We start from the raw sequence: 11253 nt of genomic DNA, 5'->3' as shown, positions 1-11253 counted from the left end.
ACAATTCTATCATCATATCTTTACAAATTACGTAATATAATACACAATCCTAACATACTTTTGATTCTTTAACAAATATTGAGGTGATTTAGTAGATTTGTTTTATAATTGATAATGATTAATTTCAATATCTAATAATTTACTTTTTATTCTAGGATTGGTAACCAAAAAAATCAATATCAATTCTTGATTTTTTCTCTTGTAAACAAAAAAAATCTCAATCCTTATTTAATTTGGTGTGCCTATATAAGCGATAAAATTTGGTGTGCCTATATAAACATATAAAACTGTGTTTGCTCTTCGCCGACTAATCATCATGACAGTCACCGGTCATTATGAATGGAGAAGATTCTCCTCAAAGCAACATCCTGTAGCTGGAGATTATCTCAAATTGTCTATCGAAGTCCATGAGAAGCACCCTCCAATGCCGGGATTTGAAGAATCGCGACCTTTTGTATGCATAGAACTCAAAAGGTTTCTTGAAGAGTGTGAAGACTATTTATCCAATTTCTTCTTTTTACGGTACCTATATACCACCTGTTTTCGAGTAAAACATGCAGTCATGTGTGCGATTAAAGAACGATTCCAATTTACTCATAGTAGTCTTGCTATTGTTGGGGAACCCCATGAGTTCCTTCTACATTTGAGTGTTGTGGTTTGTGATGATGGTTTGAATCAAGTGTTTCTTTATGATAACACCGTTGAGATTGAGTCAAATGATTGTATTATCTGCATGGAGGAGATTCATGTAAGTGGTGGCGATGATGATAATGCTGATGACAAAAATAAGGAATGGTACTCATCAATGGCATGTGGTCATGGTCACTTGTTTCATTATGATTGTATTTCAACTTGGTTGCTAATCAATCAAGTGTGTCTTTTGTGCCGGTACTCTTTGTCAACCCCTAAAGAAAATTAGGGTAATGATGGATAGGTTGAAAGAGTTCTAGACGAAACCTAGTAACAATCAACATATTTTATTTTTGTTTTACTTTTAATTTTTTAATAACTGATTTTCTCTTTTTTTTTTTTGGTTAAATGATTCATTCTTGTGTTTTGCTTCCAAATTTTGTCATGTTATATTGAGTTGAGTTATGATTTATTCACACACTAATTTATGTTTTTATATAATCTATCACATAACTCATTGTATCTTTTCTTCATATGAGATGGTGGTGGTTAATCAGGAATGGGTATGAAACTTTATTCGCTATATTTGCTGGCTTCGGGTCGTGGTGTTGGTGGATGTGTTAGTGTGACTTCTGGATACTGGGGAGAGGGGTTATATGTTGCTTGGGATTATTTTGTAGATGGTCACGGGGATATGTAATTGGACTCGGTTTAGGAATTAGGAGTGTTAGGTTGTACTTTTTGAAGGAGTTTTGGTTAATTTTGTATTTTTTTAATTCAACATTAAATTTAAAAATCAAGTCCAATTGTCACTGTCAATAAAGAACTTGGTTGAGAAAATATAAACAACCTGATATTTTCAAATACTAAATTCATTTATAATTCACTCTCACAAATTGCCTAAATAAGCGCCTTAACTTTTTTCTTTTTTTTTTTGAACTCAATAAGCGCCTTAACTTTATTCATTAGGAATAAGTGTGACAATATTCAACACGATTTTCTTGTGTTTTGCTTCCAAATTTTATACAGTAATTTTTTTTAAAAAAGCCAAAGATCAATGAATAAATGTGGGACAAAACAAAGAAAAAAGAAAAGAAGCAAAAATAGGATACACACCCACACATCAAGATCCTTTTCAGCACTAAGAATGACCATAAAAAAACACTAAGAATGACCATTGCACTAAAAAAAACACACAAAAAATACCACTGCAAGTAAAGGTAACCCATCCCTGCTCATGAAGCAAAACATGTGAGCAAAATAGAAACTTGATGAACGTGAGTGAAAAAGAAGGTACCTAAATGAAATTTTCACTGGGGTTCATCCATTATGTTTTCTACAACTGGGCATGATCCTTTTCAGCAAAAAGGATAAATGAAAGGGCTCACATAAACTGATTTCAAAAAACTGAACACACGCCAAAACAATCAACAATGGTGAAACAAAAAAAGGGAGTAGTTAGAGCTTAGAAGTACTCACCAGGTAATTTTAAACCATGCTAAAACCTAATTTCAGTTAAAAAAGAAGCATATAAGATAATCTGAGTTAAAATTGATGAGGTTAATTCAGAACAAATTTTATGAAATCATCAGCCACAAAATGGAAAAAAGAGTATAAACTACAGTCGAAGATGATTGATTGTAATTATGGAGAAGGAGTGAAATGCATATGCTGGTTTATATGATAATGGCTTAACTTGAGCCGCATATTAAAGTGAAGAAAAAGAAGGCTAATAACAACAGAATGGACAGAGCAAGAGGGTTCTGTTTGCTACAGCTGAAATACCCAAAACAGGAAAATTGCAATTAAGAAAAAACAGGGGAATCAATCAAATGGTGATTTCAAGAAGTGGTTGTTAATGGGAGAACCTGGAGAAGTAAAGTTTGGATCTCATACGTTCCCATCAATGGCGAGAATCAGAGGAGGAAAAGGACGACTTGTCGGATACACCGCTGTGCTCCTCTTCACCCTGAATCCATGCTGGTATCGAAGGCAGAGAAGCCACCAGAGGTGGAGAATCAGCTTGCTCATTGATCCTGTCGCGGTTCTCGGCAAGGGCGTCATTTTCCTTGATGTGTTGCTTACCTTCCCCTCTTCTGCTAGAAAAAAGCAGCCAAAACAAAATTAAGCTGGGCTACATTCACTTTCATATGCTACTTAGCCAATGTAGTCACTACTCCTGCCACCTCATCTCTATTTCTATACATGGCAATTGGTACCTAGGACTGATAACCTTCAAGTCAGGTCTTATTTGGCTAAATCATATCTTTCTTCCTACTCTTTTACCTTGCTTACAGACACCGATCACACTTATTTGGCTAAATCATGTCATTGATTCCAAAAATATCAATGACATGTTATCAAATTTTCTGCAATTCATAGATTTGGGCCTAGATAGTCCTAATTCCACTATCAGCCAGATAACAGTAGCCTACAAACTAAGGGAATCAAACATCAGAGACAAAAAAAATTGGGCCTTTCAGGGACAACAGAGAGAGGGAGAGAGGGAAAGGAAATTCAATACCACAATCAAGAACAACGTAGAAGAACGACACCAATGCACAAACTGGAACCCCATAATCCCAGAGCATAGGTGCACCAAATCTGCAGAACAGGAATCACAGTGAACAATTTGAATCAAACTTGCTTAGCCAAAAATCATCTCCATCACGAAGTGGGAAAAAAAAAACAAAGGGAACGAATGGATGCTTGGAGGAAGAACGAATCACAGTCGTGAGAAAGAGAAACAAACCTGAAAATTTGCAGGAAAACCCAAATCGAGTATGAGCACCCAGCCAGCATCCACCATTTAAGGAACAATGTCCGGTGCCAAACCTCAGCCATCTTCTACATCAGGATCAGGGAAGAAAAAAACAGAAGGGTAACGATATCAGATTAGGAAAAAAGGGGAACTATATCAGTTCTGAATCCTAGAGACCAACAGAGATGAAATACATACCCATACACAATTAGCAATATATCCTTCAATTTTATTTTGATTGTATATAATTTGGTATATTTATAATTTCAATTGATTCTATGTTGTGGAAAATATAAATGAGTTAAATGTTTACTATTAGGAAAAAAATAAAAATACTGATTGCTGTTTGTTTTCTTACTGGTCAACATTAGATGAAAAAATCAATGGCTTGAGATTACAAAAGTTAATTTTAGAGGATTTGTTAAAAAATGGTAAAAAGGAAATAGATGGGCTTGAGGAGGCAATCAAAAATGCCAAGACCAAAAATCTTCCATGTTAGCTCCGGTTTGGCTTGAAGTCTCCTGAATCTACTTGTATAGCTTTTTGCTTTGTTGGATAGTATCAGACATGGTGAAGGATATATTGCTAACAATACCTGGTTTGGCTTTGAAGTCTCCTGAATCTACTTGTATAGCTTTTTGCTTTGTTGCATACATGGTGAAGGATATATTGCTAATTGTTGCCCATTTGTGTATTAAATGAATGATTAGCAGTTACATGACATGATTTGTAGTTAACATTTCTAGATTTTGCCGAACCCGCAAAATTTGCTGCTTTCCCAATTATGTTTGAATTTTTCTGGGTTGAGTCCTTCCCTGAAGGATGATTTTCCTTAGGCTTGTGAAAAGGCTAATTTGTAGTTTTTCCTGGTGTCTTCTTCAATGCTTTCCTCTTGTTGCGGCTGAAGTGAGCTAGCTTCGACAAAGTATCTTCTCTCCTATCCTGATAAATGTGTTTATATAACGCCAATTATCTAGGGTATTAGAGATTAAGCTTCGATATATAAGGTTACTTGCAAGTATAAATTACCCAGTGATGTGGCATGGCTCCCAGGATTGATTCTCTGAATTCCCTGCATTCAAACTAGAATTTCACATGATACAGGAAGCTATCTTTTAGTGAGATATCTATAATCTTGAACAAAGATTTCACAATAACATTAAACTTAAATGAAACATTCCAGACTCCACTATGCGCACAAGCTAATGTTTCCACACACAAAGGGAGGGTTGATAAAGTTTCCCTAGTAGACTTGGATGAGAACTGGAGTACTTCTGGCCAACTCCATATAAACAAAAAAAAATTGTTTTAATGGTTCATCATTTGAAGAGAAAAGGTGAATAACACGAAGATATAACTAGGAGTCCAGTCTCCAATCAATTTAAACACGTTTAGGTCATCTGTGGTGGAATAGAATGGGGCAGGAAAGGGTCTTTTCTTTTCTTTGTTCGGGTAAATGGCAAAAGTTAAAATTTGAAATTACAATATTACTTTAGACATTTTACATAAAAAAATATAACATTATTATTTAAACTATGAAAACATTCGCATTGATTCAATATGTTTTAACTTATTTCAATGATTTCAGTACCAACTTTTAATTTGAGAAAAGTTAAGAAAATATCTTCTGAGTAGCAATACAGTAACTTTTTTTTTTGAACTCAACAGTACAGTAACTTTGGTATAAAGTTATGTAGAAATTAAACAAATAACAATTACTTCCTTGCCTTAGGCACCAGGGTTTAGGTGAAGCATCAAACATCTAAAACAATGAACTCAGGCCCTAAATAATAACATTAAACATGGTAACACTTCTATGGTATGATCCTCAAAATGTCTCAAATAATCTTTAAGTATGCCACACTGTTGGATTGTATGGACAGTACTCTTATCATTTCAAGTTGAAGGTCGTCTAGTCCTTCACATACATTGCACAAAATATGACTTTTTTTAGATTTCCTTTTCCTTTCGAAAGTTGGTCCACAAATTGATTCTTCCAATCACAATTTTCCCCAACTTGTTAAAAGTTAATTTCCCTTCTCTCTGCGAAAAACTTCCCTGTGATTGCTTGGTCAGGAAGAAGGGAAAGCCACACACCAGTATCAGCACCTTCCTCAACTGAAACACTTCCTGCATAGCCAGTGAGAGCTGTTTTCACCCAACCAGGGCAGTAGCAGTTAATATAAATCTTCTCATCATCAGGTCTCTCCGAGAGAGTCCTTGCCATCAACCTTGTGTAAGAGTTCACCGCTAGCTTTGACACCGAGTAATCAGTGAATGTTTGGGGCCATCCCCCTGATTTCCAAGTTCCATCTTCTACTTGTTGCAGAAAAGTATTGACAGTTGAGTCGATCAGTTCTTCTGAAAGGTTTTCCACATCACTTAGTTGCTCCCTCAAAGTTTCGTTCTCCACTCTCTGTTAACCCCAACAGCTTAGAATCAGTTTCTTTTATCTAGCTCAAGTTGTGTTTTGAATGAATCCTTGATTGTAATCTCATAGAAGCTGATAAAAATACTTAACCAAAACCAAATAAAAAAGATAACTGTAGAAGGAAAGTAAGGAATTCTGTGGATTTTTTGCTCTTCCATGTAAGAACAAAGTTTGTTTGGCTGACATAAATTGTAATCACAATTCACAACTAAAGGTTTCTTTAACCAACTCTTTCATCATATTAAGCAAGATTTGAAAAACCAATTGTGAAGATAAAACATTATTATGCATATTTAACATCACGAAACAACAATATTGATGTGACGAAAAACATGCTTATCCTATTTGGATTAACTTTCTTTTCTCTCTAAATCAGTTCTCAGGTGCATGAGCGACTCACATGAGCTTCTTACAAAATTGATTTTTAACTTTAAAAGTAATTATAAAACGTGTTCCAAGACATGCTATCACTGGTAAGAGGATATCCCCTTCCTTATTTGTGTCAAAAAAAAATGTAGAACAAGAAAAATACAAGAATCAAAAGAGTATTCTCAACTCTCGAGCGAGGAGATAGTTGAAGATAAAACTCAATTTTGTTTTAGCATCATTTGTTCATAACTTCATATTTGAATAAAAAATTCTTTTAGAAGACAAAATATATTTTACTTACATTTCGCTTTCCATTTAGTCGACCTAGACGTGAGCTCACATTTACAATACGACCACCAGCACTGGAAGGCTTCATCAATGGAATCATGGCTTTAATCATACGTTTGGTGCCATAGTAGTTTGTTTCAATAACCAAACGAGAATTTTCAACAGTATTATCAGACCCAAAATTGAAGTTAACACCTGCATTATTTACCTGCACATATATGATATTATTGCTTGAGTAACAATATGATGTATGGAATAAAAAAACAACACTCCATTTCTCATTGCACCTCTTCTTTTCAAGTGAAATTCACATTATTCTGATCAAATAGAAACAAACCATAATTGCAACAAGATTCTGTTTCACAAACTTACCAGAATATCTAGGCCACCATAATTTTCCTGCAACCACTCACAGAATTGATTGACGGATGAAGAATCCAACACATCAAGTTGATGACAAGCCACATCAAGACCACCTTCTTGAAAGACCTTAATTGATTCAACACCAACACTAGCATCTCTTGATGTTAGTATCACAGTTACTCCATGATCAGCAAGTTGTCTAGAAATCTCAAACCCAATTCCTCTGTTTCCACCCGTAACCACAGCAATTGTTTCCTTAGACCACCACCTATGCACAAGAACAAAGTTATAACACAGGCTATGGAAAAAGGGCAATCATCAAGTGTGTGTTTGATTCCAACGTTTGGAGCCTTAGAATCAATTCTCATTGACCAGAATCACTTTTAGGCCCATATAGATGTTTGACAATCGATTTAGATAATTGATTTTGGTCTCAAGATCAATTATGCAAAGAAGCTAGAAAGAATAGCTTCTGCAATTGACATGATCAATTATGAGATTTCATAACTCAATTTCATAACATTACCATATAGAAATCATTTTCGAATAAATGTAGCTATACATAAATCACCTCACTTTCAACTCACTTTTATCATAATCAATTCTAACAAAATCAATTCCATCCAAAATCAATTCTGACATCCAAACATGCACTAAATCCATTGTTGACCTTTGATACAATAATCAGGGTCAATGCACAAGCTTATTGCTATTTACATGCACACCTACTAATCCCAAATTGGGTTCATTTATGGAAAGTTCATCATGACATATTATAGCTGCAAAATGAAAGAAATATGAAGCTATGAGAAAGTAAATAGTTAGAAAAATGCAACCTTTGGTGATCAGAATAAGGAATGGTCCTCAGAAGTGATATCTCTTGCAACCTTTTTTCTTTCCGCTCTTTAGATTTTTCTTTGTGCCCCATTTCTTTCTATCTCCCTGAGGATTCAGCACCAAAAAAAGCTAAATTGAACTCTGAAAGATGAATTGCTAAGTTTGGGATATGGAAAGGTAGAAAGTTTGAAGTTGAAAGAGCAAATGTATGAAACACACACAAGAGATGCAATGAAGCAAATGCATGCCACGTTGTTGGTCTTAGCACTAATGTTGGCGTTTTTGGTCAAATGCGTAGAACTAGACTTCAGGCAACAGATTCATCAACTAACTTTTGGTCGGGGAAAATTGTTAAATTTTTTGTGAATTTGATCACAAAAAAAAGTATAATAAAATAATAATTTATTTATAAATAATCAAGTTGTTCAAAAATTGTCATGAGCGCAATTTTAATAATCAAACTTGTTCGAAAATTGTCATGAACGCAATTTTAATATTTTTCTTATAATTTGGGCCTATATCATGGGCATCTAAATTGCCAAGATTCTTTCCATATAGCACTAGAGATTAGTCATTCTTATAGTAGTAATTAAAGCTGAACATAATTGTATAGGTCAAATTGAAGGTCAACTATAAAGATCTTAGTTAAAGGTCTTACAAAATAGTCTATTAAAAAAGTCCATAAAGTCAAACAAGACTGAGAAAATAAATAATATCATAATTTTTTTTAAATGAATTAATATCATAATCAAATTAGAGATTTTGTGTTTTCCGTTGCATCAAAAAGAGATTTTGTGTCTATTATGAATTTTTTATGCTTTGAATTTGGCTCAATTTCTAACCGTTGCTAGTAACTTAAAGGAGATTAATTATACTATTAATAAGAATTAATATTTTACTGTAAATATACAATGCAATCGTCCAAAAAATAATTATGTTAATTTTTTTGTTGTTGACAAATATGTTAATTAATAAATTAATAACAGTACTTATTCCTGAATGTATAAAAAAAAAGTACTTATTTCTGAAATAGTTTTTTCGATACATCGGAACAACTCCTGAAATAGTTTTGATACTAAATGAATAATATTTTGAATTCAAAAAATAAACATTTTTCATTAATATTATTAATTTACATGTGTTATGTTCCAACAATCATCAAGCAACAAATTAAGAGAGGAAAGAAAAAATCAAGCAACAAATTAAGAGAGGGAAAACATAATTAGTTTCACCAAGTGTATTTATAGATGAAAACGTATTGTTATGGTATCATCATTCACCTAAACGTGATCAAATACCATGGAGTTGCTTCCTCAACCAATGATTTCCCCTCTAATCCTTCTTGTAATTTGCTACTTTTACCTTGGAACAGCCATAGATTGTGGTGGAAACAACATTGCAAAAACCATTACCATTGATAAATTTGGCAGAGGAGGAGCATTTAGAAGTATTCAAGCTGGTATTGATTCTATACAGAGTAACAACGACCAGTGGGTTAAGATTCACATAAATGCTGGCGTGTACATGTGAGTTGAAATGTTGCTACTTATTATATTCTCATAAATTATTAAATTTTATTGTTGTATTTGATCATGTTGTAAACTATGCAGTGAAAAAGTTTCAATTCCGTATGATAAACCATGCATCATCTTAGAAGGAGAAGGCAGTCGCCATACTGTCATTATTCATGGTGATACCCGAACAGCTACTAGCTGGGAAGCAACATTCACTTCAAGTCCACCTAATGTGATTGTGAGTGGCATTGCCTTTAAGGTAAACACATCAATAGCTAGATATGACTACAAATTTGATAACTCTTCAATTGTATTTGTTTCTTATGCATTGTTCTGTAATTGCAGAACACATTTAATTTGGTGGGGGGTCAATTACCGGGTGTAACAGCGAAAATCGAAGTAGCAGTGGCGGCTGTTGTAGCTGGAGACAAATCCTCCTTCTTTAATTGTGCTTTCCAGGGTTATCAAGACACTCTGATCGCTGCGATCGGACGCCATTACTTTAAAGATTGCTACATTCAAGGTGAGGTGGATTTCATTGCTGGTGCCGGGCAATCTTATTTTGAGGTAATACATAAATACAGATTGAGGAATGTTAGCAGTACACTCCTTTTTTTAATGATGTTTTGAAAATCAAATGATGAAGCATTAGGTGTTATGTGGTTTTTTCGTTTGTTGTAGAATTGCACAATCAGTGTCACACAAGCAAAGGGTAGACCTCCTGGTTTTATCACAGCTCAAAGCAGGGCTTCATCAAATGACCCAGATGGTTTTGTTTTTGAGGGAGGTTCTGTTGATGGGATTGGTGTAGTGAATCTAGGAAGAGCATGGGGCCCTTACTCAAGAGTTATATTTCATAAAACATACTTTTCTTCAGTGGTGATTCCAGAAGGATGGAACTCTTGGAACTTTTATGGTCAAGAGTAAGTTTGAATCAGTGCATTCACTAAAAATGATAATAATGCAGTATTGTTGATCATAACCTTTTATGTAGATAATGCCATATCATATTGTTTGTTTTGGGGATTGTACCAATTATTATATACAAATCACTTAACAGTGCAACCCACAGCTCTACAATTCATTTAGATGTGATTTGTTTGTAACGTTTACAAATCACTATTAAATAAGGTGTTTGGAGTGGGCTATACTGTTGAGAGATCTGTGTATTTTTTCAGGATTGTATTGATATAATGTAATTTGAAGAACATTTTTTTTATTTAACTTCTTCTTAATTTGTAAACAAATAATTGCAGGGGTAAGATCACCTATGCAGAAGTTGACTGCATAGGACCTGGGGCTAATAATGTCAACCGTGTCCCATGGAAGAAGAATATGACTCCTTCACAACTACAAGAATTTTCCAAATCATCTTTCATTAATAAAGATGGATGGCTTGACAACATTCCAATTAAGTACTAGTAATTTTCTCAGTATATATTGCTGTGGAATCTGATTGCCAATTAGGACTGATCAATGCTATCAATGGAATTACTCCTCACGCTCATACTTAATACTAGTGGTTGATGAGATCAAGAGGGTAGCTTCTTCTGTTTTACTTCTGTTTGTTTCACTTCCAAATAGGAAGACTAATTTGTGGTAGCTCATAATTTTGCAAAGTTTGCTGAATATTCCTATTTGGTTGCATTCTTGTATCTTTGACATTAATTTTCTAATGAAGTTTTATATTTACCTAAAAAACTGTACTAGTAATTCTTTTTTTCTTAAACCCTGTACTAGTAATTCACTTTTTCTAAATTATATTTATAGTTTTATACACGTTGTAAAAAATACGTTGCATGCAAAAATTGGTTTACTTTAATAAAAATGATATTCGCTTTAAAAAATAATAATGATCTTCTAATTAAAATCTCTAAATTACCAGCTAAAAATTTAATTAAATAGTCTCACGATTACCGGCGGTCGAGTGAGATATCTCAGTCGATATAAAAAATGTAATTACAGTCATGCGGTATCATAATTAAATAGATGTAAATTTTATAGGTTTTGTGGTTTTTTGGATTGTGGCATGTGTTGGATATTGTTTTAGTGGGCTTTTA

At 33.8% G+C, this 11253-nt stretch overlaps 3 protein-coding genes across 10 annotated transcripts; 1 reads left to right on the top strand and 2 right to left on the bottom strand.

The window, feature by feature from the left end:
• Nucleotides 1-191: 191 nt before the first annotated feature.
• Nucleotides 192-4650, bottom strand: LOC130714633 (uncharacterized). 8 transcript variants are annotated; one of them, XR_009011372.1, is made up of 6 exons: nucleotides 4421-4650; nucleotides 3383-4333; nucleotides 3155-3234; nucleotides 2499-2729; nucleotides 2110-2135; nucleotides 742-2023 (listed from the first exon to the last, which is right to left on the bottom strand). XR_009011372.1 is itself a non-coding variant. In XM_057564550.1 (4 exons), the coding sequence occupies exons 1-3, from the start codon at nucleotides 3472-3474 to the stop codon at nucleotides 2521-2523; spliced, it is 381 nt and encodes a 126-aa protein (XP_057420533.1). In that variant the 5' UTR covers nucleotides 3475-3807; the 3' UTR covers nucleotides 192-729; nucleotides 2499-2520. The 8 variants fall into 8 exon arrangements, 6 of the variants coding, with proteins under 6 accessions (XP_057420533.1, XP_057420531.1, XP_057420530.1 ...); XM_057564550.1 differs by lacking the exons at nucleotides 742-2023; nucleotides 2110-2135; nucleotides 4421-4650 and adding an exon at nucleotides 192-729 and having other exon boundaries at nucleotides 3383-3807; XR_009011371.1 differs by lacking the exon at nucleotides 4421-4650 and having other exon boundaries at nucleotides 1774-2023; nucleotides 2110-2729; nucleotides 3383-3807.
• Nucleotides 4651-5016: 366 nt separating this feature from the next.
• LOC130714632 ((+)-neomenthol dehydrogenase-like) lies at nucleotides 5017-9240 on the bottom strand. Its single transcript, XM_057564546.1, has 5 exons — nucleotides 8960-9240; nucleotides 7679-7784; nucleotides 6852-7110; nucleotides 6493-6687; nucleotides 5017-5807 (listed from the first exon to the last, which is right to left on the bottom strand). Exons 2-5 carry the CDS (start codon nucleotides 7768-7770, stop codon nucleotides 5412-5414), a joined length of 942 nt encoding a protein of 313 aa, XP_057420529.1. The 5' UTR covers nucleotides 7771-7784; nucleotides 8960-9240; the 3' UTR covers nucleotides 5017-5411.
• Nucleotides 8979-10921, top strand: LOC130713424 (probable pectinesterase 66). Its single transcript, XM_057563192.1, has 5 exons — nucleotides 8979-9205; nucleotides 9290-9452; nucleotides 9533-9760; nucleotides 9875-10116; nucleotides 10450-10921. Exons 1-5 carry the CDS (start codon nucleotides 8979-8981, stop codon nucleotides 10613-10615), a joined length of 1026 nt encoding a protein of 341 aa, XP_057419175.1. The 3' UTR covers nucleotides 10616-10921.
• The last annotated feature ends 332 nt before the right edge of the window (nucleotides 10922-11253 follow it).

The sequence above is a fragment of the Lotus japonicus genome, chromosome 4 (assembly GCF_012489685.1).
Source record: "Lotus japonicus ecotype B-129 chromosome 4, LjGifu_v1.2".
Classification (NCBI taxonomy): Eukaryota; Viridiplantae; Streptophyta; class Magnoliopsida; order Fabales; family Fabaceae; genus Lotus; species Lotus japonicus.
Note: the sequence above shows the minus strand (reverse complement) of the source record. Positions and strands in the feature narration are given on the sequence as shown.

Bases quoted from the DNA above. Each gene is read 5' to 3' on its own strand.
- LOC130714632 (XM_057564546.1), bottom strand. From the start codon at position 7,770: ATGGGGCACAAAGAAAAATCTAAAGAGCGGAAAGAAAAAAGGTTGCAA. The intron at 6,688-6,851 runs GTAAGTTTGTGA...ATATATGTGCAG, and splicing joins ATGGTGGCCTAGATATTCTG to GTAAATAATGCAGGTGTTAA. The intron at 5,808-6,492 runs GTAAGTAAAATA...TGGGGTTAACAG, and splicing joins GACTAAATGGAAAGCGAAAT to AGAGTGGAGAACGAAACTTT.
- LOC130713424 (XM_057563192.1), top strand. From the start codon at position 8,979: ATGGAGTTGCTTCCTCAACCAATGATTTCCCCTCTAATCCTTCTTGTA. The intron at 9,761-9,874 runs GTAATACATAAA...CGTTTGTTGTAG, and splicing joins CCGGGCAATCTTATTTTGAG to AATTGCACAATCAGTGTCAC. The intron at 10,117-10,449 runs GTAAGTTTGAAT...AAATAATTGCAG, and splicing joins TGGAACTTTTATGGTCAAGA to GGGTAAGATCACCTATGCAG.
- LOC130714633 (XM_057564550.1), bottom strand. From the start codon at position 3,474: ATGGCTGAGGTTTGGCACCGGACATTGTTCCTTAAATGGTGGATGCTG. The intron at 3,235-3,382 runs GTTTGTTTCTCT...CCTGTTCTGCAG, and splicing joins GTTTTCCTGCAAATTTTCAG to ATTTGGTGCACCTATGCTCT. The intron at 2,730-3,154 runs GTATTGAATTTC...GCTTTTTTCTAG, and splicing joins CTACGTTGTTCTTGATTGTG to CAGAAGAGGGGAAGGTAAGC.